The 25,517-nt window shown below is 50.7% G+C and overlaps 1 protein-coding gene across 2 annotated transcripts in view; it reads left to right on the top strand.

Annotated features, from left to right (window-relative positions):
- Positions 1-263: 263 nt before the first annotated feature.
- SLC1A7 (solute carrier family 1 member 7) overlaps positions 264-25,517 on the top strand; it is a gene marked incomplete at its 5' end in the record, with an annotated part of 46,737 nt that continues 21,483 nt past the window's right edge. The window contains 2 exons of one of the 2 annotated variants that reach the window (XM_079927675.1): positions 264-413; positions 7,073-7,152. In XM_079927675.1, coding sequence (XP_079783801.1) covers positions 279-413; positions 7,073-7,152 — 215 coding nt within the window. The remainder of the gene's footprint in view (positions 414-7,072; positions 7,153-25,517) is intronic. The other variant, XM_079927676.1, reaches the window with a different exon arrangement.

The raw sequence follows: 25,517 nt of genomic DNA, 5'->3' as shown, positions 1-25,517 counted from the left end.
CACTTGGCTTTGAGGTCTGATCCCCCAACCACATGGCCTGCTCTAATTTCCCAGGCTCTAATCTGCTCCCGGCTCCTAATGATGCAGCTGGTAATAGGATTGTGGCCTCCCTCTGGGGCAACCACGCGGGCCATGGCCGTGGGGCTGGCAACTAGCGCTTAGCAACCCTGACCACCTGCCGGCTGAGGAGCCAGAGCCCCCAGCCAGGACCCTGTGCCCGGGCTGGCCTCCCGTGCATGGAATGGTGCTGTGCCCTGGGCCAGCAGGCTGGGCTCGCCATGGTGCTGGGTGCCATCCTGGCACGAGGGCGGGATGTGTGCAGGCGGAATGGACTGCTCATCCTGTCTGTGCTCTCTGTCACCGTGGGCTGCCTCCTCGGCTTCTTCCTGAGGACCCGGCACCTCTCACCACAGGTCAGCCATGCGGGGCATCACGGGTCCCCATCTCGGAGGGCTGGGTGGGCCTGAGGAATCTGGGGGTCACATTCCCACTCCGTGGCTCCCCGATGGCATGACAGTGGGTCACTTTGCCTCTCTGGGTCCCAGTTTTCTCCTCTGTGAAGTGGGTGTGATAAACGCATTGCAGGACTAGAGTGAGAGAGGAAGTGGCTTCACACCAGCATCTCCAGGTGAAAGAGAGGTAAGGATGCCTTCTTGGAATAACCACAGGCTAAGAGCTGTAGGGGAGGGAAGAATGGGATCCTATAAGCATGCAAAGCAGGCATCAGAGAATACCTCCTAAAGCAGCTCACGGGCAGAGAGCCGGAATGGGCATTCTAGGCAGAGGTAACAGCAGAAGCAAGGCAAAGGGGCATGAGAGGTTTGCGGGGGGCTGGGGGGGGGCAGGTAGAGCAAGCTGTTCACAGCAGCTGGAATGTACGCTGTGAGGCAGGGGCTAGAGCACAGGGGCCATCAGGCCTCTAGATCCCAGCACCGAGCACGGGCTTGGGGCAACCATGAGAAGCTCTGAGCAGTGACATGGTCAGACCTGAGCTTGGAGACATCCCTCTGGTGCTGAGTGGAGGATGGGGTAGTGGCGGGACTGGCAGGGGGCCAGGTGAAGGGTGAGACATGACAGTGGGGATGAGCAGGGCAGATCTGAGAACTGTTTCCCAAAGAGGTAGCTTCAGGATGTGGTGGCTGATTGGATGTGGGGTTGGGGGGACAGGGAGGCAATGCAGGCCCCCAGGGTTCTGGCCTGTGTAACTGCAAGGGTGATGATGCCTTGCCTGGGGAAGGGCCCTCTTCTCACTTAGCGCTCATCTCATGCGGGAGACGGAGGGACACTCATGCTGTCGAAGGCAAAACTTTTCTAACACTGTTAAATGGTAAGGAGGACTTTATTCAGGACTACTGTGATAGGTGTTAAGACCATGGCGACAGGGAAGAGCGATCAGGAGCAACTCAAATACGGCAACTGCAGCTGGGGATTTACAGCCAATGAGCACAGTGAGGTCAGTGACTAGAAAATTACTAAGAGGAGACATCAAGGATAGGGGAGGGGAAGTCTTGCTAAACCCACTAACAAGGTCTTTGTTGAAGGCAGAGTTGGGGGGATTCTCACTAAATTGACTTAGCAGGGTTTACGCTACAAATGGGTGAAGCAGGATGAAGAAAGGATGAGGCTTAGTTGAAAAGAGGGCTCAGAATGGCCGGTCTAAAGTTTGGTCAAGGAGAGTTTTTGTCAGTGGGCTTCTGGAAGATTCCTTATTTCATAATATTCCTCTTCCTGCAGTTCAGTGATATCTAATATGTTCTCTACAACCGGGGCTCAAGGTATCAGATTTCGTCTTCCATTAAAAGGAAAACACGCCTCTCTGGGAATCGAGCCCGCTATTACTATAGTTACACTGTTAAGGTGCTATCAGTTATTTAGGAAGAAGCATAGACTCTGGAGTCAGAGGAACCCTGAACTTGGACTCTACTAGTGAATGGCTGTGTGGTCCTAGGCCAACTCCTGTCTCCTTTCTGGAGCTCAGTTTCGTTATCTGTAAAATGGAAAAGGGTGGGACTGTATGTCTGCTAGAATTGCTGTGAGGAGTAAACAAGGATTCATCAGTGCCTGGATACAGCGGGTGCTTAGTGAGTGTTACTTTACTCCTCCCTCCCTTACCCACCTGTCCAAGTCCTACCAACGTCAAGAACCGCCTCATAGATCCCATATCTTATGAAAATTCTTCCAGACCTACCCACATCTGCCCACTCTCCTCCCACACTCACCCCATGCTCATCCCTCCACTGGAACCCAGCTGCTGGAGGTCTTGCTTCAGAGCTGTTTGTTCAGAGTCTATTTCTCCCATCAGCCTTTGACTTGCTGACTATCACATGGGCTTTCTTGAACCAAAAGGTGAGCCTAGCTCAGTGTCACAGAGAGAACCCTCAACTAATGCCTGAATTAAATTGGCAATGGCACAAACAATTTGCAAGCCACTTTCTTTAATTTTCCTCAGCAACGAAAATATATTTCTTGCAGGAAGATTATTTTGTGAAAACAAATTGGAATGCCTATTCTTAAAAGCCAAACTCATCTGGCGCCTCCTTTGCCAAAGCTGCCTTCCCCATCTGTTTGGAAGCGCTAACAAGTTCTGGTCTGGATTAACCTGCCAGATAAATTGAAGGAAGGATGTGGAGTCTTAGAACAATTACTTGTCAGGAATTGGCTTTGTCAGCATCTTATTTTGAAATCCAGGAGTTGTTTATTTGATCTCTGCCTGTGACTCAGAAACCAAACCCTTCTTATTTTGTAAGCTTATGCAACAAGGCAAAAATCATAAACAATGTGCAAAATGGTAGAATGTTCTATTTGTGAAAAGAACTTACAAAATCACAAGATTTATCTTTGGAAATAAGTATCTCATTTAAAAATATAGATCATTTTGAGAGTTCCAGTTAAACCATGATGAATTTATAATTGTACCCATTTTTCTTTCCTTCCTGGGATACCACTAAAACTGTAGTAATGGAATTGTTTAAAAATATAAACTCCCAAGAACAAAGACAATACAAACGGAGACAACCGAGAAAAGAAGTCGAGGAATGACAATAATTCCTGGATGGGAAGTGGATAGAGTTGAATGATCTCATTTAGTAGAGCACAGAAAGCTGAAATCTTGTGTCTGTAGAAGCGGAATGATAGCAGATACCACCTGAGTTTGTCTTGGAGAACTCCAGAAGGGCTCTGGACCTGAAAGTGCAAGGCGCTGCAGGAGGCAAGGGTTAAGCATGCAGCTGAAATCAGGGACGTTGGTTAGAATTTTGTAACTGGAGCAGTTCGACCCCTACAGTTCATGTAATCAGGGGACCCCTCATCCACTAACTCTATCCCCCTGCCTGTCCCAAGGAACCAGAGAAGGTTGACTTAGGGATGTTAGGCCCACCTGTAAGCGTTGGGGGAGGGGAGGTGGTGAGGCGCATGCTTCAGGTGAATTAGTGGACATCTGCATCTTGAGCGTGGGGTCCCCACAAGACTGCTGTCAGCTGGGCTTAAGTACAGCCCCATCCCCCCACCTCCCACCCCACACACAGCCAGAGGCAGGAAGGGACTTGTCTCACTGAAGCCTCAGAGGAAAGATCTCCAAATTCTGCTGTGAAGGGAAATTCTCCCCATCTCACCCTGCCCCCAGTGAAAAAGCTACATCTTCACCTGTTAGCCTTCCTTGAGGAGCCATCAGTTGACAAGTCCCACTCATGCACACAGCAGTTTAGTGTGTCACACTTATACACAAGCAGAAGCCGAAGACCAAACGAACAGAACGGTAGGTCTCTAATGAAGCAGAGGCAATGCAGGGAGTAGAAGAAAACTCTTAAAACCTTTCCTCAAGTTCTTTGAAGACATGAGAGAAGGTACAGTGACCATAAAATAGAACAGGGTGCAAAAAGAAGAAACGATTCGAGAACAAGAAAGAACTTTGGGAAATTAAAAATAGATGATAAAAATATCAATAGCTGGGATAAAGCTGCAGAACTCTCCCAGAAGGTAAAACAAAATGAGCTAAAAATAGAAACATATAAGAAAATTAGAATGTCTAACATTCAAGTTACTAACAAGAGTTTTAAAGAGAGCTAACAGAAAAAAATGGAGAGAAAAATTTCACAGAGAAAACAAGAACATTTCTCTGAAGTAAAAGGTATGCACAGCACTATGAATTTTTTTTTTTTTTTTTGCGGTACGCAGGCCTCTCACTGTTGTGGCCTCTCGCGTTGTGGAGCACAGGCTCCGGACGCGCAGGCTCAACGGCCATGGCTCACGGGCCCAGCCGCTCCGCGGCATGTGGGATCTTCCCGGACCGGGGCACGAACCCGTGTCCCCTGCATCGGCAGGCGGACTCTCAACCACTACGCCACCAGGGAAACCCCAGCACTATGAATTTTTTAAAAAGAAAGGAGAAAATCTCATACCATGGTATGTCTTCATGAAAAGTACAGAAAAACTGGAGATAAATAGGTGATCCTTAAATGGTTCTGAGGGAATAAACTGGGTCTAATGTAAAGAATAGGAAGTAAGGCTCCCAACATCTTAAGCAACACTGGAATCTAGAAGACAAAGAGGAAACACCTTTGAAATTTGGAGAGGAAATTCTTTAAACTAAGAGTCTTATATATAGCCAATCTATTATCAGAGTTAAAGCTAGAATAAAAAATTTTTACTATGTAAGACTCAGAAGTTTCTCTCCCATTCACGCTTACTAGGAAGCTACCAAAGGAGATATTCCAGCAAAACAAAGAAGTAAGCCAAGAAGGCAAGGGATCCAGGAAAGAAGGGTTCCGATATGGGAAAAAGTCCCAGAATGACAGCAAAGAAGAGACCCCTGACAACCACTGGGCCTAGAGAGCAATCTGTCCAACCTGGAACAAGAGGATGGAGAGCTCTTGCACTGAGGTCCCAGGGGCCTAGAAACGGACCTATGTGTTTGAGTATATAGAAAATACTATTGTTAGACATTTAAAAAGCAATGTTAAAACACTTGGAAGAAATTAATGAGTGGCTCACAGAAAACAAGGTAAATGAAAAATCAGTCAATTCTTAACTTCAGGGGAAAACTGAAGGTTGTACAGAAAGGAGGCATGGTTGGCTCAATGGTGAGCAATATTTTGTGATCAAAATATTTTAAACCTTGACAATTAGTTAAACCAAAAATTGATATAATGGTGAAATGGTAGGAGGAAAAAAGGAGTAAGAATTAAGTCCTCATTTGTCATGGCAGGGAAGTTAATAGATGTCAAAAAGATATATCTCGAAATAGCATTATAACCATATTATTTACAAATAACAATACTAAAGGAAAAACAGCTAGAGGAGTTGGGGATGGTCACTCCTGGGAAGTTGGGGTTAAGCATAGAGATGGGTGAGGAACGGCTGCCTTTTTATCATTATAGTGTTATCTAAATTAAAGAAGATACACAGGGATTAAAATTAATTCAAAAGACATAGCCACGATGGGTAGATTTTTAAAAGTTGATTTTCTGGTGTGTTGGAAATGGTAATAGAAGGGGACTAGGAGGCCTGTTTTCCGGTCCTGCACTGTCACTAACTCACTCTGCGGGCAAATCACCTCCCTCTCCTGGCTCAGCTCCCTCAGCTGTAAAATGTGTTGTCAGCTGCACTAGGAGATCTGTAAAACCCCTTCTCAGCACCAACATTCTATAATTTGCGACTTTTCAAAGCATCAGGCCAGTAACCAAGGGTTATGTTTGGCTTTGTGTTTAAAAAAAAAAAAAGTTACAAGTACAAAAATTTAAGTCAGATGGTGTTTGCAAGTCCACGTACTGGCCTCACCCAGAAGCTTACCCTCTGAGGAAAGTGGACTCAAGCTAGCATTGCCAGAAATAGCAAAATTGAACTAAGTTAAATGTAAAAATTTTAAAAGAGCACATCCAGTTAAATTTGAATTTCGGATAAACAACAAATAATTTTTTTTGGGGGGGGGGGGTTTATTTGCGGTATGCGGGCCTCTCACCGTTATCGTCTCTCCCGCCGCGGAGCACAGGCTCCGGACGCACAGGCCCAGCGGCCATGGCCCACGGGCCCAGCCGCTCCGCGGCACGCGGGATCCCCCCAGACCGGGGCACGAACCCGCGTCCCCTGCATCGGCAGGCGGACTCCCAACCACTGCGCCACCAGGGAAGCCCCAAATAATTTTTAGTGTAAGTAAAGAACCAATATTTGTTGTTTATCCGAAATTCATACTTAACTGGGCTTTGGAGTACCTTCCTCTTGCGCTGTTAGGTGCCAGTCATGTGACCGGTTACTCTGGCGAGAGCTGACTGGGCAAGGGCTTGGCCGGCAGATAGGCTGGAACCAGCAGCCCATGAGGAAGCCCGGCGCAAGAACTCTGCCCAGTAAGGGCTCTTTAATACTGAGAGCGGTGTCTCACAAACCAATCCGATTCTTTCTCTTTCAGCATTTTAAATGTGAGCCCTGCTTCAAGGGTCGGTAAGAATTGACAAAAGTGTGGGGCGAGGGAACCCAGTGCAGAAGGGAAACTGACTCAAAAATGCTGTTTACGAGTCAGTCTTTTCATCAAGTAGACTGACAATTCCTCCAGTGCAGGAACGGTGCCTAATTCACTCTTGGGTGCCCAGTACGATGGCTGCCAAAGTACGGGCTGAATGAATGTGTGAACAGTAGGCAGCCCTGCCCTCTCGCCACTTATCATCTGTTACATGAGACTGATTTGTAGCAAGGCTAGGCAGGTGAATGGCGAAAAGGTGGGGGAGAGCTGTTATCTGCTGTGATTACTGACCATTTACTCTCATCCAGACCTTCTGCCAAGTGCTTCATGTGCATCCTCTCATTTAAGCCTCCCAGTGGCCCTGTGAAGTGGTTATTACCCTCCTGTTACAGATGAGAAAAACTCAGAGAGGCCGAGGAACTTGCTTAAGGCCGCAGCTACTTCTAGGGGGCCAAGGTTAGAATCCAAGTCTGCTTGGCTGCAAAGCCAGTGTTTTCTCCATGGACTCTGCTGTCCATGGGCTAGACAGGAGAATACGGATGAAATGGTGCTTTGAAGATTGTAAAGCAACTGTGAAGTCTGTACTACCTGCTATAACCCCAACTCCTGCTGTGTTTTCAGGAAATCAGTTACTTCCAGTTTCCCGGAGAGCTCTTGATGAGGATGTTGAAGATGCTGATCCTACCGCTGGTGGTCTCCAGGTGAGGGGCGGGTGTTTGGCTGGGAGGTCTGGGGTGGGGTTGCAGGAAGAGGATTCTGTACGGATTCTGTAGGCGCCTCCTCCTGCTGTGGACAGCTGGACTGCAGGCTCTGGGTGGTGTGACTCTGGGGGCTTCATGGGGCGTAGACTGTGGCACAGGCGCTGGAGTCTGGGTCATTCAGTGACACCAGTTGTTTCAGTCCCATTCAGTGGACATTTGAGTGACTTGAGTAAGTGATTTGGAGTCCTGGGACGTGACCTGACTCCAGGGTAGCTCGGGGCCAGGGAGTTCACACACTGTTCCCAGGGAGAGGCTCTTTGTGGTGATTGCAGCAAGACATGGGGGAAAAGATGACCTTGGAGATGATCACGAGATGATATCCTGGCTCAACTCTGTGCTGTACTGGCTGTGGAACCTTGGACAGGTCAGACTTCTCTGAGCCTCCGTTTCCTCATCTGTAAAATGATAATAGTAACACCTACTCCAAAAGGTTGCTGCGAGGACTGTAGGAGGCTATCTATTTGCTAAACGTTCAGGGCTGATCACAGGGTATGAGGGCAGACAGGTGGGAGATGAAGTTGGAGGATGGGTTCTTGCTTGATCATGAAAGACCTTGAATGCCAGGCTAAAGAATTCAGTCTTGGGGCTTCCCTGGTGGCGCAGTGGTTGGGAGTCCGCCTGCCGATGCAGAGGACACGGGTTTGTGCCCCGGTCTGGGAGGATCCAACGTGCCGCGGAGCGGCTGGGCCCGTGAGCCATGGCCGCTGGGCCTGCGCGTCCGGAGCCTGTGCTCCACCGCGAGAGAGGCCGCGGCAGTGAGAGGCCCACGTACCGCAAAAAAAAAAAAAAAAAAAAAGAATTCAGTCTTTACCCACTAGGGTGGGGCCACAGCAAATCCTTGGAGGTCACCTGGTCTCTACCACTGGTGTGCTGGTGACCTTGGACAAGCCCCTGGTCCTCTCCAGGTCTCAGATTTTCCAGATGTGTAATGAGTTGGCGGCTCCAGATGGTGTCTAAGAGCCCTTTGCTCTGAGACGGTGGGTTTGGAATCCTCACTTCCCAGGACTTGCGCGCAGGGAGGGAAGTGGACAAGCCTCTGAGTCCTGGGGGACGTACTGGGCTCTGTCCCCTGGGACAGGGTCGTCAGCCTTCTCAGCCTCCCTGCTGAGAACCCTAACCCTTTTCCTCTAGGGTGGTGGAGATAATGGTCCCCCCGCCCGGGAGGCCAGGTAATGGTGCTTTCTGCTGCCCCCAGGAGGCCTTGTTAAGCTCAGTTCGGCTTTGTGCAGGCAGCAGTCGGGTCTCTCAGGACTCAGCCTTCAAGTCTCTGCTGAAAGGCCACCTCCCTCCAGAAGCTTCCCCTGACTCCTCAACCCGCTTCCGTGGTTGTCTCCTCTTCATGCTCCTTTTGAGTCATTCACTGAGTCAGGGAATCTGTCAAGGTCACTGGTAGGCTCCATATTGCTAGACCCAAAGGACACTCCGAGTTCTTGTTCTGCGTGACCTGTCCACAGCAGTTGATACAGCAGTTGGTCACTCCTTCCCTCTTGAAACACTCCTCCCTATGCCCTTACACTCTCTGGCTTTGTCTGCTCCCTGCCCCCCCGAGCCGAGTTTCTCTCTCTCTACTCAACCTCTGAACGTTGTAGTTTCTCAGGCCTTTTCTCATCTGTCCTCACGGCTTTAACATACCACCTACAAGTCCAGCCCTTCCAAATATAGATCTCCCTCCCCAACCTCCCCTCTGAGTGCCACTCAAACTACCTACCTGACATTGCCACTTGATGTCTCACGAGGATTTCAGCTTAGCGTAACCAACTTGAGATTTTACCCGCAAACCAGTTCCTTCTCCTGTGTCCTGCTGGTCAGTAAGCGGCAGTTCCACCTACCCAGTTATTCAAGCCTCCGTATTTATTCTCTTCCCCCACCCCCAGCTCTTCCAGCAGCGACTCCAGCTGATTCTTCCCCCCAATTACAGCCCAGCATCACCCCTACCACAGGGCAGACTCCACAGTGACCTCACTGGTCTCCCGGCTCTGGTTTTTGTTCCCCTCCCATCTGTTCTCCACCTGGTGGCCAGAGTGATCTTGTGAAAAGCCAAGCGGGCCATGCCATTCATTCACCTAAAACCCTTCAGTGGCTCACGTGGCATTTAGAATAAACCCCTGCATCCTTAACATAACCTTGGCGGCCCTGCAGGATCCTCCCTGCCTGTGCCCCACCTCATGTCATGCCTCATTCACTCCAGTCCCCAGACCTCTTAGTTTCCTAAGCAGACCAAACCCTTCCTCCGTCTCAGGGTCTCCACACATGCTGTCCCTTCTGCCTGGAGCACGCTTCCTCAATGCTTTACACGTCTTTCCCTTCCTCTTCCTTTAGATCTCAACTTCCATGTCACCTCCTTAGAAAGGCCCTCCCAACCTGTGCCCCTTCACCACCACCTTCGCTCTCCCCCAGCATGCCCATTTCCTTTTCCTGCACAGCACTCATTTTGTACTGTTATTCTATATGGATTCAAGTGTTAACCTGTTTATCTTCCACTGGACTGTAAACTCTGTGAAGGCAGATACAATACTCTGTTAAGGTTCCACTCTGGCCTTCACACGAAATGCCTGGCTCATCATAGGTGCTTATTAATACTTGCCAAGTGGATTAATGAATTCAGCAATCATGCACTGTACTTTCTGGTACACGGCCCTGCCCTGGGAGACTGATGAGAAAATAAATAATTACATGACAGCCAAGTAAGCATGTCGATGCAGGAAGCACAGGACTTTTTTTGTTGTTTCCCTTTTTCCCAGTTGTATTGCAATATTGTTAGGCAGCTTGACCATCCTTTATTGTGTTTTTGTTTATTTATTTATTTATTTTTTGCTGCATTGGATCTTTGTTGCTGCACGTGGGCTTTCTCTAATTGCGACGAGCGGGGGCTACTCTTCATTGCGGTGCGTGGGCTTCTCTTTGCCGTGGCTTCTGTTGCGGAGCACAGGCTCTAGGTGCGTGGGCTTCAGTAGTTGTGGCTTGCAGGCTCTAGAGTGCAAGGCTTGGTAGTTGTAGTGCACGGGCTTAGTTGCTCCACGGCATGTGGGATCTTCCCGGCCCAGGGCTCAAACACATGTCCCCTGCATTGGCAGGCGGATTCTTAACCACCGCACTGCCAGGGAAGTCCCAATCGTCCTTTATTGTTGACCTTACTTACGGCCAGGGCATTGCCTCTTACTCAGAACTGAAATGCCTCCAAGGCAGAGGCCCTTGAGTAGACCCTGGAGTCAGACAGACCTGGGTTCCTATCCTGGCCCTGCCATTTCCTTGCTGTGTGACCTTGGGCACGTTATTTAACTTAAAATCCTGAAGTCAGAGTCAAAGGCCTGGGTCCCAGACCTGCTTCTCCCCAAATCACGTGATCTTGGGGCAAGCACCCTCACCTTGAGTCTCAGTTTACCCAGGTTACCCAGTGACTTTGGGCCCATCCAGCTCTCTGGGTCCTGGCTCTCAAAGATTTGGTCTCTCACCTCCAGACTCAAGTGCTTTCTCTTGGCTGGAAACGAAATGTGGTATTAACTTGAGAAAAGCCAGTGTGTGCTCATATGTTTCATTTGTTTATTATACAATTTCGGCTGGTTCAAAGCAGCCATGTCACTGAAAAATGGAAGTGCTTTAAAACTTTCCTACTACGGGAGAATTAAACCTTCTTGGGGGAAATGACACATTTCTGAGCTCCAAACTGCACCATCCCTGAGCTCTCATTCCTTTAGCTTCAACTGGTCTATAATCCATCCATCCATCCGTTCGTCCGTCCATCCATCCATCCATCCATCCATCCATCGCTCACGGTCACCTGATCTCTTGCTCCTGGCCAGCCCAGGGCGGGGCATCCGTATCCTCAAGGAGCAACCACTCTGGTGTGGCGGTTGTCACTCCGGACAGAGCAGAGTCACCAAAGCTACTCTGGAAATTCAGACGTCAGGTCTCATGCCGGGCCTACTGAACCAGAACTGCCAAAGGGCCCAAACAGGTTTAAAAGCTCCACAAGTGTTCTAAGGGTTTGAAAAGAAACCCTGATGTCTTGGGATCAGGGCTTCTGGCTGGATACCTGAAGAGCCTGGCATGAGCACTGCTGCTTTTCGGTCCCCAGGGCCCCCAAGCTGTACCCCCCACCAGGAGACAGAGGTTTCCTGCAGTATAAATTGCTCCAGGGCAGTGGGAGGATACACATCAAGGCACATTTGCTTCAGTTCCAATAACCTGCAAGCCTGGGTCCCAAAGCCTGGCACCCATGACTCTGGGTGCTCCCACCTCTTCCAGTAGAACCTGCCACCCTTCCCTATGCCAAGCCTCTGGCATCAGGCTGGTCACCTCATTAGCCTCTAAGCGTGCCACATACCACCTCTGTTCATGCTGCTCCCCTCCCATGAACGCCCTGTTCTCTTAATTAGCTAAGTCCCCCTCTGTGTTCAAGACCTAGATCAAGTTTCTTCCGTGAAATCCTCCCAGCCCTTCATTTACTGGTAACTAGTGATGATGACCTGTCTCCATGCCTGATGCTGCTTTTAACCCTGGATGGACACAGTGTTGTTAGTTAAATGAATTCACACTCACAGCTGGCACACCACATTATGGGGTACAGACACCATTTTTTGCACAGTAGTGACATAGAAATAAATTAGCATTCTTATCTGGACTAGCCACTCATGCTGCTGAACAAGAAATGGCCCAGCCAATGGGCAGAACCAGTCGCCATGACCCCTCTCTGGAGAAGAGCCATGTGCACTGCTGTGTTTTTATGTGAGTTACTGGGAGGGGGTCAGTTCACTTCCCCCTTGTCATTCACACTAACCTCTTCCTGGTGGTCAGCGTAACAGATTTTTGCAGGAGACGGAAATCTAATAGACAAGCAAAGAGAGAGGATGAGATGTAAAGAAGTATGGGAGGTAATGGTGGGGTTGATGCGAGGGGAGAGAAGACCTGTGCCTGCCTTGGAGGGTCTCACCATCGGCAGGGAGACAGCCACAGAGCCACTTTGTTCCAGAGAACGGAGCCCCAGGGGGAGGGAGGTGGGGCTTGTGGCCTGGGTTAGAGCCCAACTCAGTCATTCTTCCCACAATCTGACATCTTCCAGCTCGTGGGCCTCTTTTCTCTAGAATCCACTCCAAACCAGCCCCCAGCCTGACCGCCTCCTCAGACAGGCACACGCAGTCCAGCGGAGGGCCACCTATCCTTGGCCAGTCGTGGCTTTGTAAGGCACAATGAAGGGAGTGAGCAGGCAGCAGAGGTTCCAGGGGAAGAACAGGGTCTCGAGTCACTCACCAGATGTGTGAACTTGACCAAGTCTCTTAGCATCTGAGCCTCAGTGACCTTGTCTGTAAAATGGGAAGAACACCTCCGTCCCTCGCAGGGTTATTCTGAGAATGAAATAAGATAATGCACTTGAAGCACCCAGCATAGCTCCTGATACATCACCAGTCTTCTCCAAGGCCCAGATGAGATGTTTCCTGAAAACCTCTACCTGTGTTCCTTCTCTCAGCAGGCAGCCCCTTGGGGTGACCTCTTCCTTCCTCGTGTTCCTTTAGCACCTGCAGCTTGTCACCTCCTCTAGAAAGTCTCCCTTGACTCAGGTATGCTCGGGTGCTCCCTCAACATTGATACAGGTACAGTGCATGTAGCACTTCTCCATCTGAGTCCTGCACATCTGTGTTCACGGCGGCCTTTGCAGGGGCATAGACCACACGTCTCCATACTGCACATTGTCACCTTGCCCAGAACCATTCCCCATGGCATGATCGTCGAAGCCTCCTCATTTTCCATGAATTCCTAGTTCTTACTGCCTCTTGATTTTCTCTGCCCTCACATTCCTACAAGCAGTCATGAGGCACAGCCTTTGCCAGTTTCCCATTCAAGTATATTTCCCTTGCTTCAAGCAGTTCCTAAATTTTGCAACTTCACCAACAGTTGGGAGCAAGATCACAGGTGAGGATCACATCTAGAAGTGTAAGCCCTTCAGCCGTCTCTTGGTTCTTTCTTTCTCTGTCTGTATATTAGCTATCTATTGCTGTGTAACAAATTACCACAGACTTAGTGACTTAACACCATTTACTATCTACCAATTTCCATGGGTCAGAAGCCCAGGCATGGCTTAGTTGGATCCTCTGCTCAGAGTCTCACAAGGCTGCAATCAAAGTGTCATCTGGGCTGTGTTCTCATCTGAAGGCTCAGCCAGGGAAGAATCCACTTCCAAGCCCATTCAGGTTCTTGGCAGAAATTATTTCCTTGTTTAAAGGCTATCAACTGGAGTCCACCCTCGGGTCCTAGAGGCTACCTGTAGTTCCCTGCCTTCTGACCATCTCCAAAGGCAGTTCCCAACATGGCTCTTTGCTTTGTCAAGGCCAGGAGGAGGATCATCTCTCTCCAGTCTTCTAAGGCAAAGTCTTATATAACATAATCATGGGAGTAATATCCATCACCTTTGCCATATTCTATTAGAAGCAAGTCACAGATCTCACCCATACAGGGAGGGGGATTACAGAAAGGCATGGATCACTGGGGGTCACCTTAGGGTGTGTCCACCTCTTTTCTCTCTCCGCACCTTCCTTCTCTCTACCCTTCTTCCAAGACCAGCCAAAAATAGTGCCTTCCTTGTCTTTATAAGTCACCTCCACTCATGCCCTGTTCCTGGAGTGGGGTTAGGAGGACGCGTTGCTCAGCTTCTGGTCCAAGTGGCTCATCAAGGAATTTCTTCTGAACCCCGTTACCATAAAAAGAATCCTGAAGAATTTGAATTCACTGCTTTCTCAGGAACATCAAGGGTCTGGTACATAGTAAGTGACTAAGAGCTGCTTATTAAATAAATAAAGAGCAGTGGAGGGCTTCCCTGGTGGCGCAGTGGTTGGGAGTCCACCTGCTGATGCAGGGGACATGGGTTCGTGCCCTGGTCCGGGAAGATCCCACATGCCGTGGAGCGGCTGGGCCCGTGGGCCATGGCCGCTGAGCCTGCGCGTCCGGAGCCTGTGCTCCACAACGGGAGAGGCCACAACGGTGAGAGGCCCACGTACCGCAAAAAAAAAAAAAAAAAGAGCAGTGGAAGGAAAGTTGAGGCAGAATTCAGGGAAGTTTTATGACCTTCATTTGAAATGACCCCTGGAGGATGATTAGGAGTTGTCTTTTTAAAAAGGTTGGTACTTTAAAAAGTTATGTAAGCAAATTACAAACATTGTGGATAACAACAACAAAAATCCCGTCATTCCACAGCCCTAATGCTGCCACTGTTCTTCCTGTAAATGTTTGTTCTTGTCATTCTTAAGTGAATTCACTAGGCCCAGCGTGTGGTCCTTGGCTGACTGGTTCAGAAGCTCAACCTCATCTGAGTCCCTGAGCTGGTCAGGGCTGTCCTCTGATGCTGACAAGAGGCAACCAAATAAACGAAATGCCAATTGATTCATCCACAGAGATAAATACAGTTGCCGAGGAGGACGGATGCACACAGCCTCTGGCCAGAGCATTTCCCCCTATAGGCTCATCACTTGGGGACCCTGCTGGTTAAATCTGTTTGCTGGCAGGACAATTTAATTATTTAATGGTACAACCAGTAGGAGTCCAGGTTTGCCATTTTCAGTTAGTTTCTGGGGCCCAAGGTGGTGGAGTTCCATCGTATGTGCATTTAAATTTAGTGAATTCAATTACATATGCTATGAAAAAGAGAGGAAATCATTTAAAGGAGACAAGTGGCTTCCCCCATTTGAAGAGCTATGTCCAGGGTGAGTGTACCATGGGAGGGCTGGGTCTACCTCACTCTAAGCCAGTCTCAGTTCCCAAGTGCCTTTCAGAGTGAGCATCTCCCCACATCGTTATTGTGATTCTAGGCCATGAAGAGAGGGTGGTTTGGTTTCCTTTTTACATCATGGCTGCTAAGTGTATGCTGACTGCTTCAGCTGGTGTTCACCTTAAGAAAGAGCAACCCATTCCAAAACTGTCTTGAATGAAACCTGTCTTGAATGAAATTATATACCTCCTGAACTTAACGAACAACTTAAGGGATCTTCAAGGGCAAATTTAATTATGAGTGGTTTTTGCTTTATATACTGACTTGAGAACTGAATGTGCCGAATATGGTTCTTCTTCTCCTCCTCCTTCTTCCTCTTCAAGACGAAGCCCAGTGTCTTCCTCTTGAGGCCTGCATCCATTGGCCAAGGTCAGCTTATAAGTAGGTAAAGAGAGAACTGGAACATCTGATCTCGCCACTAGCCCTGTTGCTCTGGTTCCTTCCATATGGTGTCACTGTTGAACACAGGTCTTGCATGGTTTGGTTCAAGCCTGAACATGGCCCCTTGCAGTGACACGTCCCTGCTCAAGCCACAGGGATGCTCTGCTCTGGCCCCTAGATCATACCAAAGAGCTCAACTGTTGCTTCTCAAAGCAACCTCAGTCATGCCCTGAGCTTAGCTCCCTGGGGTTGATCCCTGAGTCCATTTTCCATCCTGATGGGTTAGCCCTGGAGTCCTTTAGTGCTGACAGACCTTGATCATGGGCACTCTAGTATATCCTGATTCTAACTTCAAATTGCAAGGAGCAGGGGTTGGGGGTCTTAGTCTCTTTTTTCTGGGAAGGCTCCTGAGCCTCTCATGCAAATTGGTGCCCCTTTCCATCACGCTACAGATCTTAAGGTCTCAAGGAGGGGTACTTCCATCAAACCGCAAATCTCTCCCTTCCCCTGGACAACGTGCGCCTTCTTGCCTTGCATTCGCCATTTGAAAAATTCTTCTAAAAACAAAATCAACTGTAAGGAGACTTGCTGTCTCTACCTTTGAACACAAAAGCCTCAGACAAAATTTAGAAAACTCTGCCTCATGTTCCGTTGGCATAGGAACTAGTAGTCTGATGATTAGGACCTGCCACGGCATCGTCATGTCCTTGAACTAGGGCCCCCTCTCCCATGAGTGGTACTTGAACGGTGCTGAGTACTTTGCCACTCTCCACTCTCTTCTCTCTGCTCCACTGATGACTGATTCCATGCTAATTACACCTTCTTTCATTAGAAAGTCAAGACTTTGGAGCCTTCCTTTCCCATTTTCTCCCTGTAACGCCACTTGTTGCTACTCTGATCCCTTTTGCTTTTAATTTATGGTTTAACCCAAAGAATACTGGCAACTTTCTGTTCTTTTAAGTTCTTGGAGGAAACCTTACTGTTACTTCTGCAAAAGTATGTCTATCTGCTTTTTTCTTTTTTTCATTCAACATGATATAAAAATGCCCATGCCACACCCTCACCTCTGTAATCACATATGACTGTTCCACTCAGAGGCTGGAGCAGAGTTTGCAAAGCCCTTTTCCTTTTACTAGACACTCAGGATGCTGCTGGATACCCTGCTGGGGCACCACTATGCCCCAGGATTCTAGATGTACCTCAGCCTCTATTATTTATCACACTCTTCACCTCGGCCATAGAATGGACACAATGCCATCTGCAGATTTACAAAGAAATTCCCAGCAGGTGCTGTGTGTGTTGGGGCCAGGGGGCGTTTTGTCCCCCCTGAGGCTGGAGTTTGCTTCTAACGTTGGGAAGTCAACTGAACCTTGTTTTCACACATCTCCAGGCAAGAGCAATGCAAGGAACCAGGGGTGGGTCGAACCAGCATCTGAATCCAGCTGGGGCCTCCAAGTCTCCACTTGCTTTCTGCCAAACCCTCCTCTCCCCTCATTCTTCAATTTCTTAGACCAGGCATCATTCAAGGAAAACTGAATCCATGTGTTTGTGATTCACTGATGCTGAACATGGCAGAATGTTTTGTAAGCTCTACATCGCAGCAGGGAGATCCAAGGGCATGTGTGGGTTAGTATGTGAATGTGTGGTGTGGGTCCTTACATATGGGTATGTTGTGTGTGTGTGTGTGCATGTGTATGTATTGCTTTTCTTTGTATTGTAAGAATTTTAAACTGATTTTTCTTAGAATCAGGAAGTCACGTTTGGCCAAAGAAACCCAACACTCCCTTCTCCCCCTTCCTGAGGAACTCTAGTTTGGCAGAAAACTCCCAAACACCCACGTTCTAGCTTACTGGAGATGGTCCTGGGCCAAGCAGCCGTCGGAGTCTGGTTTGGGAGCCAGTGTGCCGGGGGCGTCCCAGGATAGACAGTGAGTGGGAGAGGGCAGGAGGAATGGGCAGCCACGGCTTCTGCAAGCCATGGGGCAACTGTTCTTAGCAGAGCTCTGCTGACCTCTCTGATGGGAGCCCTGGGATCGCTCTTTGGCCCTCTTGCCCAGTCACCTGATCGCCTTACTCATCAGGAGGGGAAACATGGCCCAGCTGTGGGCTGCGGGTGGGATCAGACCATCAGCCTGGCGACTCTGAAAAACTCCCAGATTTTATCACCCATCACAGACTCCTGTGCTCTTTCCCCCTTCCAGTTAGAGAATTCCTGTTCATCCTTCAAGGATCCAGTCAGCAGCCCCCACCCCTGGGAAACCTAGCCTGATTCCCAGGCCGGGCTAGACCCTGCTTCCAGCCTCTCTCGATCCCAGCCATGACCCAGGGTTTCGTGTTGTCCAGACTGCAGGTCTCTCCACCCACCTGAGGACCACAAACCCACCTCCTTCGTTTCTGGGACCGCATAGCACACAGAGCAAGTGTTCAACGTGGGGCGTGCTGGGGGCCTCTCTGAGCCTGGGGAGGTGGGTGAGGTTTTGAAAAAGCTGCTACTCTTCTCTGTGGAGACACTGCACGGAGAGGGTCTCGTTTGAGTGCCTGGGGCAGGCAGGCCCAGCCAGGGCCTTTGGGGAGTAGACACCAGCAGCCCTGATGCAGGAGGGAAGGGAGGCAGGGGACCTGTGTTCCCTCTGGGTGGGGTCTTTCCCTCCCGCTGGAGCAGGGCTCCTAACCATGGCGTAGTGGCACTGGTCGTAAAAACCAGTGATGGGCAGCCCAGGGAAGTCATTCCTAGCAACAGTCTGCGACCGTAGAGCAGAGTAACGGTCACCCGTGGGAACACTGTTTCCCTCCCACCTGCCATTCTTTGCCTTGTGGGAAAGAAAGGGGCAGGGGTTCTGCTCACGTGAATTGGGAACTGGATCGACCCTTATTACACTCAGGAACGCAGCCTTTCCAGTGGAAAGGGGTTGAGACTGGTCGATGGTCAGAAGTGAGCTCTCGGAGGGCTGCAGCCGCAGCTGCTCCAGCGTTTGCTTTTGACTGAGCTCAAGCTTGTTATTTTATTATTATTATTTTTTAGATGCTGGGGGTAGGAGTTTGTTAATTAATTAATTTATTTTTGCTGTGTTGGGTCTTCGTTTCTGTGCGAGGGCTTTCTCTAGTTGCGGCGAGCAGGGGCCACTCTTCATCGTGGTGCGCGAGCCTCTCACTGTCGCGGCCTCTCTTGTTGCAGAGCACAGGCTCCAGACGCACAGGCTCAGTAGTTGTGGCTCACGGGCCCAGTTGCTCCGTGGCATGTGGGATCTTCCCGGACCAGGGCTCGAACCCGTGTCCCCTGCATTGGCAGTCAGATTCTCAACCACTGCACCACCAGGGAAGCCCAAGCTTGTTATTTTTGAGTTCCCAATCGATCCCCTCCCCATGCCCAGGGGCCTGGGAAGGAGAGACCTGCAGAAGGCAGTTGGGGATGCCAGGGTGGCAGCGCCACCCCAGGCCCATGCCTGTCTCTGTGCCACCTCCTCCCTCTCCCACCCCCTGAGCCCTGCACTCCCTCCCCACCTTCCTACCTGCCTCCATCCCGTGGAATCTAAAGTGGAACCAAAGAGGTTTGGTCTGTGTGGCTCCAGAGGGCAGGGCTGGGCCCAGTGTGGAAATTCTCTTTCCTGGAGGCAGATTTCATACTAATAAGCATAACTAGCCCACAGTGGAGGTAGTGAGTTCTCTGTCCTCTGAGGCGTGCAATCAGAAGTGGTAGAGGAATTTCTGCCCTTGGGAGGGAGTGCTGGGACCAGATGACCCAGACCTTAGCCAAGTGGGAGTCTGGCCTCCTGCCTCAGGTCTTAGAAGGAGTTGGCTTGAGGGTGGGGCTGTGGCAGGGACAGCCGGGACGCATAATTCGGTGCTAACGTAGCACTTGCTGTCAATTGCTGGGCCTGTCATTTGCTCAGGGGAAGGAAAAAGACCTTAATATTTGGAAGGGCTGACGAGACTCCCATGGACCCCCAGATGCCTCCATCCACTTGCCTGTCGGGTGGACTGCCTGCAGCTGCACCCAGGGACCAGCTTGGGAGAGGCTCCCTGACTAGGTCACGTGAAGCCACAGCCCAAGGATATGGCTCCTTCCTGCCTTTAACTTCCTAGTGCAGGATGTCGTGACTATGGATGTCGTCACGCTAGTAGACCAAGGTTCAAATCTACCTACTCACTGTATGACCTTAGCAAGTTGCTTGCACACCTCCAGTGACTGGGAGTTCACTACTTCTCAAGGTGGTCCCTTCCAGGACGGGACAGCTCTGTTTGCTAGAACGTTATTCCTGGTGCTGAGCTGAGATTTGCTTCCCTGTGGCTTTCCGCATCCGTCCCAGTGTTCCTGGGGTCTGCTCTGCTGTGCTCACTGTCCCCTGCCACCTACCCCAGCTGCCCTCTATGGGACACACACCTCCCTCCCCTGTCCCTTTCCCAGGAGGGTCTTAACGTCAGGGCAGGTCCGTGGCCTCCTCAGCAAGCCCTCCGGGCTTCTAGCCCCACAGGCTGAGGGCCCCCCACCCCTTTGGCACCCTTATTCCCCAGTGACTCACCAAGCTGGCAGCAAACAAACCCCCAAAGTCCCCCTCCCACGTGCTGCCACTGCGGCTCAGGCCCCGCCCCCCACCCCAGAGCTTGTGCTCTCCGAGCTGTTGAAGCCAAGCATGGCTCTGCATGTGTCCGTGTTCTTCTTCATCGTGTCAGTCAGAACTGGCCTGAGGTCTGCTCGGTTCCAACTCCCTCATCCAACACATTAGCTATTCCTCCCAGCTTCCCAACCTCTACAATCTGATCCACATGCTGTCAGTGCCCTTGGCCAAGGCATTGATAAAACAACCAGGAAGGAGAGGGCTGAAGGGAGAGCCCCGAAGTACACCGCCAGAGACCCTCTCAGGTTCTCAGCACTCAGAAGAGGGGACTGCCTGTGGTAATCATTCCCCGAAGTTCTCAGAGGACCCGGTGTCAACTGCTTGATGTCACACGGACACACAGCGCCAGGGGCCTTTCTCTAAACCTGGCAAGGGGCCCAAGGCTGGTCCAGGTGACTTTTCCTCCGGGAACCCACAGTGGTCACTCATGGTCATCAGAGCTCGGAAGTCACCCCTTTTCACAACTAGTCTAGAGTTCCACCCTGGCTTAACATCACACATACACACCAGCAAACCTGCACCCAGGCCAGGCCAGGCCCCGGGCTCTGAGGGCCTAGAACTGAGCCAGATTCAGCCTTTCCCTGGAGGAGCTCACAGCCTGCTGGGGCAGGTGGTCACAGAACAGACGATGCCATCACAGAAGAGTGCTAATTACTGGAATATATTGAATACTTGCTATGTACCAGGCGCTATTCTAAACCTAGATCAATGCTCACAATAAACCATCGTTATCCCCATTCTATCCTCCAGTGGAAACTGAGGCGCACAGAGGCTGAGGAACTTGCCCGAGGCTCCCAGCTAGTGAGGGCTGCACGCAGGAGCCTCCAGGAGCTGTCTGGCCTAGTCAGCGGGCTCAGGAGGCCCTCAGAGGGAGGAAGTACCTGAGTGGAGACTAGAGAGATGGGTAGCAGCAGCAGGAGAGGATGGGAAAGTAAACCAGGGAGGACAGGGGCAAGGGGACTGGGTTCCTTCAGCGTTCACTGCTTCGCGCAGCACGTGTTCCCGCCAGCCTGCCCTGCGCCAGAGCTGGGCCGGGCCATGGGGGTTCAGGGCTGAGCATGCCGGCAGAGTGCCGTGTAAGAAACTGGGAAGCACAGGGTGCCCTGGGGAGGTAGGTGAGATCGCTGTATCAGGGAAGACTTGCCAGAGGAAGGATGTCTGAGCTGACCTTGGAAAGGGCAAGTGGAAATTGGTTGGGCTGGGCAGGTATGTGAGGGCTTGGGGGGTGTGGGTGGAGAGTACCAGGCTAAAGGAACAACCAGCACATAGATGGTGCAAAGAGCAGCAGGGAGAACGGGGCGGCTGGAGAGGTGCCAGTGAGGAGGAGGAGAGTGACCCAAGAGGCCTTGGAGGAGCGTGGACAGCTCCTGAGGGCGAAGGGGAGCCACCAAGACTTCAAACAGCGAGGGGCCCCCAGCAGTCTCAGCAGCCTGTCCGCCCTCTGCAGTGAAGTGTGCAGGCAGCGGTGGGTGCCTCCTGGTGTCATATGGGGTCACCATACCCACCTCAGGGGTTGGCGTGAGAACAGGTGAGGGTCAATAGTGGCCTTTTTCTCCCTCCATTCCCCGCCCCCTGCAAGTGGAGGGGTTACCAGATGGAAACAGGCTGGGCCCAGGAACCAGCCGGCTCCCCAGTCACATCAAGCTCTTGAACCATAATCCCGGGCCCTGGGGGCGGGGCGGGTGGGGGGTGGCCAGATGGCTTCGGAGGGAGTCCCAGACCTCTGGGCTTCCTGAGGTGCTTTGCCAGGGCCCTCGAGGATGTGGGGGACTCCCAGGTGCACCCGGCCATCGTGGGAGTCGCAGAGGCAAAGTTACCTATTCTCCCCTCACCGTAAATCAGAGAGCCTGAAGGAGCATTTGAAGTCATCCTCATGGAATCTCCCACTCAGCCTGGAAGCCTTGATCTAGCCTTCCAACAGGTGGCCACCCAGCCTCCATTTGGATACCTCCAAAGATGGGGAGCTCACCACCACAAATCTGAGGGCTGTAGCCATGGGGCAGGTCATGAACTCCGAGCGTTGAACTAAATAGGCATTACATGGGCTGAATCACATTAAAATCATGGTTAGCCAAAACCGGAAGGCCTTTTCTTGCACAGGAGTTAAACCAGGTCGTACCATGGAGAGTCACTGTGGGAGAAGGGAAACCCCACAGGGCTGAATCCCTGTTCCAGTCTTAACTTCACAACTAGGCAGCTTGGCCGGTTAGCTCCGCCCCCTGAGCTTTATTTTCCTTATCTGTAACTCAAACTGCACAACCCAAGAAGGCAGTCGCTAGTCATAAGTGACTCCTGCACCCTTGAAATGTGGCTAGTGCAATGGAGCAACTGAACTTTTTGTTTTTAATTAAATTAAAAATTTAAACCAGAAGCCGTTTTTCTAAGCATTTTTATGTTGATTACACAGTGAAATGATAATAATTTGGGTAAACTGGGTTAAATAAAGTGTTATTAAAGTTAATTTTACCAAAAATGTACTTCACCTGTTTCTTTTGACTTTTTTCTTTTTTTTTTACTGTGACTACTAGAAAATTTAACATTACAGTGGCTCACATTATCATCCTGTTGGGCAGCACTGACAGAAGTTAAGGATCAAATGAGGTGGATGTTCAGGTGTTTGGGGACAGTTAAGCTCCAGATGAATTACGGTTTCTGTGGCTGCTGGCCCTTGAGGGGTTGTGTTTTTCATCATACAAGCAAGACATGCTTATTCTCGAAATAATAGAGAATGTGGAAAAACATTAAAAACAGAACAAAACTTGCCCATCATCCTACCACCCAAAGACAGCTACTGTTAAACTTTAGTTTTTCCCCTGTGCATGTCCATGTGACCTAACACTCCCTGCAGAGCACACCACCCCGGCTTGTAGGTTCTCAGAAAGGTCACATTAACAGCTTGGCCCAAAAGTCTAGACCTCGAGGAGCCCCCTCCAGCCAAATGGCAGGCTGTCAAGGAAGTCACTTGAACATCCTTTCCTGTGACTGTGAGTTCCGGGAGTGGCCGCCATCTCACGCGGAATCGAGGCCCTCCCCACACACTTAGCTCCCGTCTGCTCGGCCTCCGCCATCACCTGCGGTCACCCTGGCACTGCCGGCACCAGCTTGGGGAGGGAGGGTCTGCTCTGTCATACTGTCAAGCAGCTCCTCCCCAACCGCTCCCACCTCGGCTGCTCTCCTTTCTCTTCAGCCAGTAGAAAAGCCCTTTCCATTCTGCGAGCCGGAGCGACGTTCCACAGCGGAACTGCTCGTGTCCCAGGTGATGGAATGCTTTCCATTTTATTCATCAGCCCTCTCCCTTCCAGAGCCCCTGTGTCCGGGGTCCACTCCTGCTATATCTAGAACCTGCACTCCCTTCCTTACCACATCCGCTCTATCCCTGAGCTGCACCACCCCCACGTTAGACCTCTTCTTCCTCAGAGTGGCCTTCTGAGGAGCCCTTTGCCCCTTTCTGAGATCTGATTTTCATCTGCACCCCTCTCCTGCACAATCCCTCAGGCATGTCTATGTTTATCTGGACCACAAACCTCGAGAGGGGTCCGTGTCACAGGAGCTCCAGGGCACCCTGCAAACTATCTTGTACTCTGCTTCCTCCACTTGACATAAAATAGGAACATTTTCCAATGACGCCATCCCTTCTGATGGCTGCTTAGAAGCCCACTGCATGGCTATGCTGTAACTTTTAATCTAATCTGCCTTGATGATTGAAGTTGGTCCCAGCTTTTTGCTTTACAAATACCACTTCAGTGACCTTCCCTATATACTTGGTTTACTTCGATATTCTCAGATCTAAGGACTTCTTAGTTCTCCCTTCTCAGACATCCAGCAAATTCTGCTAGATGTGTTGTGTGTTACCCCATTCTCCCCTGTGTGCCCCTTGGCCTGGCGCTCAAGGCCACTCCTACTCCTGAGCTCAGTCCATCTTTTCTGCCCCATATCTCACTCTGCCTCACATATGACCTGAGCTCTGACCACATTAAACACCACAGTGTCCCCACACTTTCCAGCCTCCCTGTTATCTTCTGGTGTCCCACTGCCTGGCACGTCTGCTCCGTCTCCAAATCTGCCTCATCTTCCAGTGCCCCTTCCTCCACGTAGCCTTTCCTGATCCTCCTAGCTACAAGTGATCCCTCACTCCTCTGAATAAAGATAGCACGTCCTTGTCCCCTCCCTTGTGGTATTGATGCCAACACCTTGACCCCTGGTTACCTGAGTCCAATTCTGTCCCGAGTGTCCATGTCCATCTTCTTCCCACCCCCCGCAGCAGCCAGACCAGGAGTTACTTGAGGTCAGGGACTGATTTCTGATTTCTTTCTGTGGGCACAGGGCATGGCACAGAGTGGGCACGTGCTAAAGGATTGAATAACTACATGGATGAAGGAGGAAAGGCCTGGAGCTGGGGAATGAGTTCCGGTCCAGCTGGCCACTAGTGTCCTGTGTGACCTCGAGCAGGGCCTCTTCTCAGGGCCATGGCTTCCCATGGCTGTGAGGAAATTCTGTTATGGTCAGAGGCCTGTTTGGCCCTGGGCCGAGGTGCTGGCCCTTGTCTGGGGATGATCTCTCTCATGGATGATGTTGCAGGGTGGTCCCCATTTCTCCTGGCCACACAATCTCATTATGAGCCCTTCAGGATTTATATCTAAGACCCACCCTAAGCCCATCACTAACATATGGTGTCCTGGCAGACAGGCATGAATGGAAGTTGTAAACATTGACTCATTCATTCATTCATTCACTCCTTCATTCAGCAAACTACACTCCAGCAGTGTAGTTTGGTTCTGGCTCTGTGGACCCAGCATTGAATCAGACCCAGGCCCAGCCCTGGTGGTGCTTCCAGTAAATAGTCAACAGTTCAATGAGGTGGGGCTGGGACAGAGGGCAGCACAGGGGCCATGGGAGCCCAGAGAAGGGGCCTTACCCCTGCCTGATGGTCAGGGAAGGCTTCCTGGAGGAGGGGACCCTTTAACTGCATTTTAAAAGGGGAGTGAGGCTTTGCTACAGCAAGCAGGGAAGAGCAGGGTGCTCACAGGCAGCGGTCACCGTGGGGTGCAGGAGAGGCAAGTGCTCAGCCCTGATGCTAGATGTAGCCTAATGATAAGAGGAGATGGATGGGGAGAGATTATCTGCTCTTGTTTACATGATTAAAACCAGACAAATACTTCCTTTATCTGAAAGAATGAAAAGGCTTTGGGGAAAAATCCTTTTGGCAGCAAAGTGCAAGCATCTCCTTAGCTAATCTCTTGCTCCCCACCTGCCCCCATCCCCCATCCCCAGCCAAACAGTCATGAGAAAAATAGCTCCAGGGCTGACTTGCTCTGGTGGGCAGAGAGCCAGGGTCCGGGCAGGCGGGGAGTGGGGAGGAGCCAAGAGGAGAGAGACCCACAAGCCTCTCCATACAGTCTCGCGAGAGGAGAGTCTGGGCCGGGGCACTAACCCAAGACGGCCACAGGGTGGCACCTCTCAAGGAAAAATCTAACCATGGCCCCATTTTTTAGATGCAGATCCTGAGGCCTAAAGATGGAGGAGTGACTTGCTTGCCTGGGTCACATAGCCAAT

Source organism: Stenella coeruleoalba (genome assembly GCF_951394435.1).
Source record: "Stenella coeruleoalba genome assembly, chromosome: 1".
Lineage (NCBI taxonomy): Eukaryota > Metazoa > Chordata > Mammalia > Artiodactyla > Delphinidae > Stenella > Stenella coeruleoalba.
Note: the sequence above shows the minus strand (reverse complement) of the source record. Positions and strands in the feature narration are given on the sequence as shown.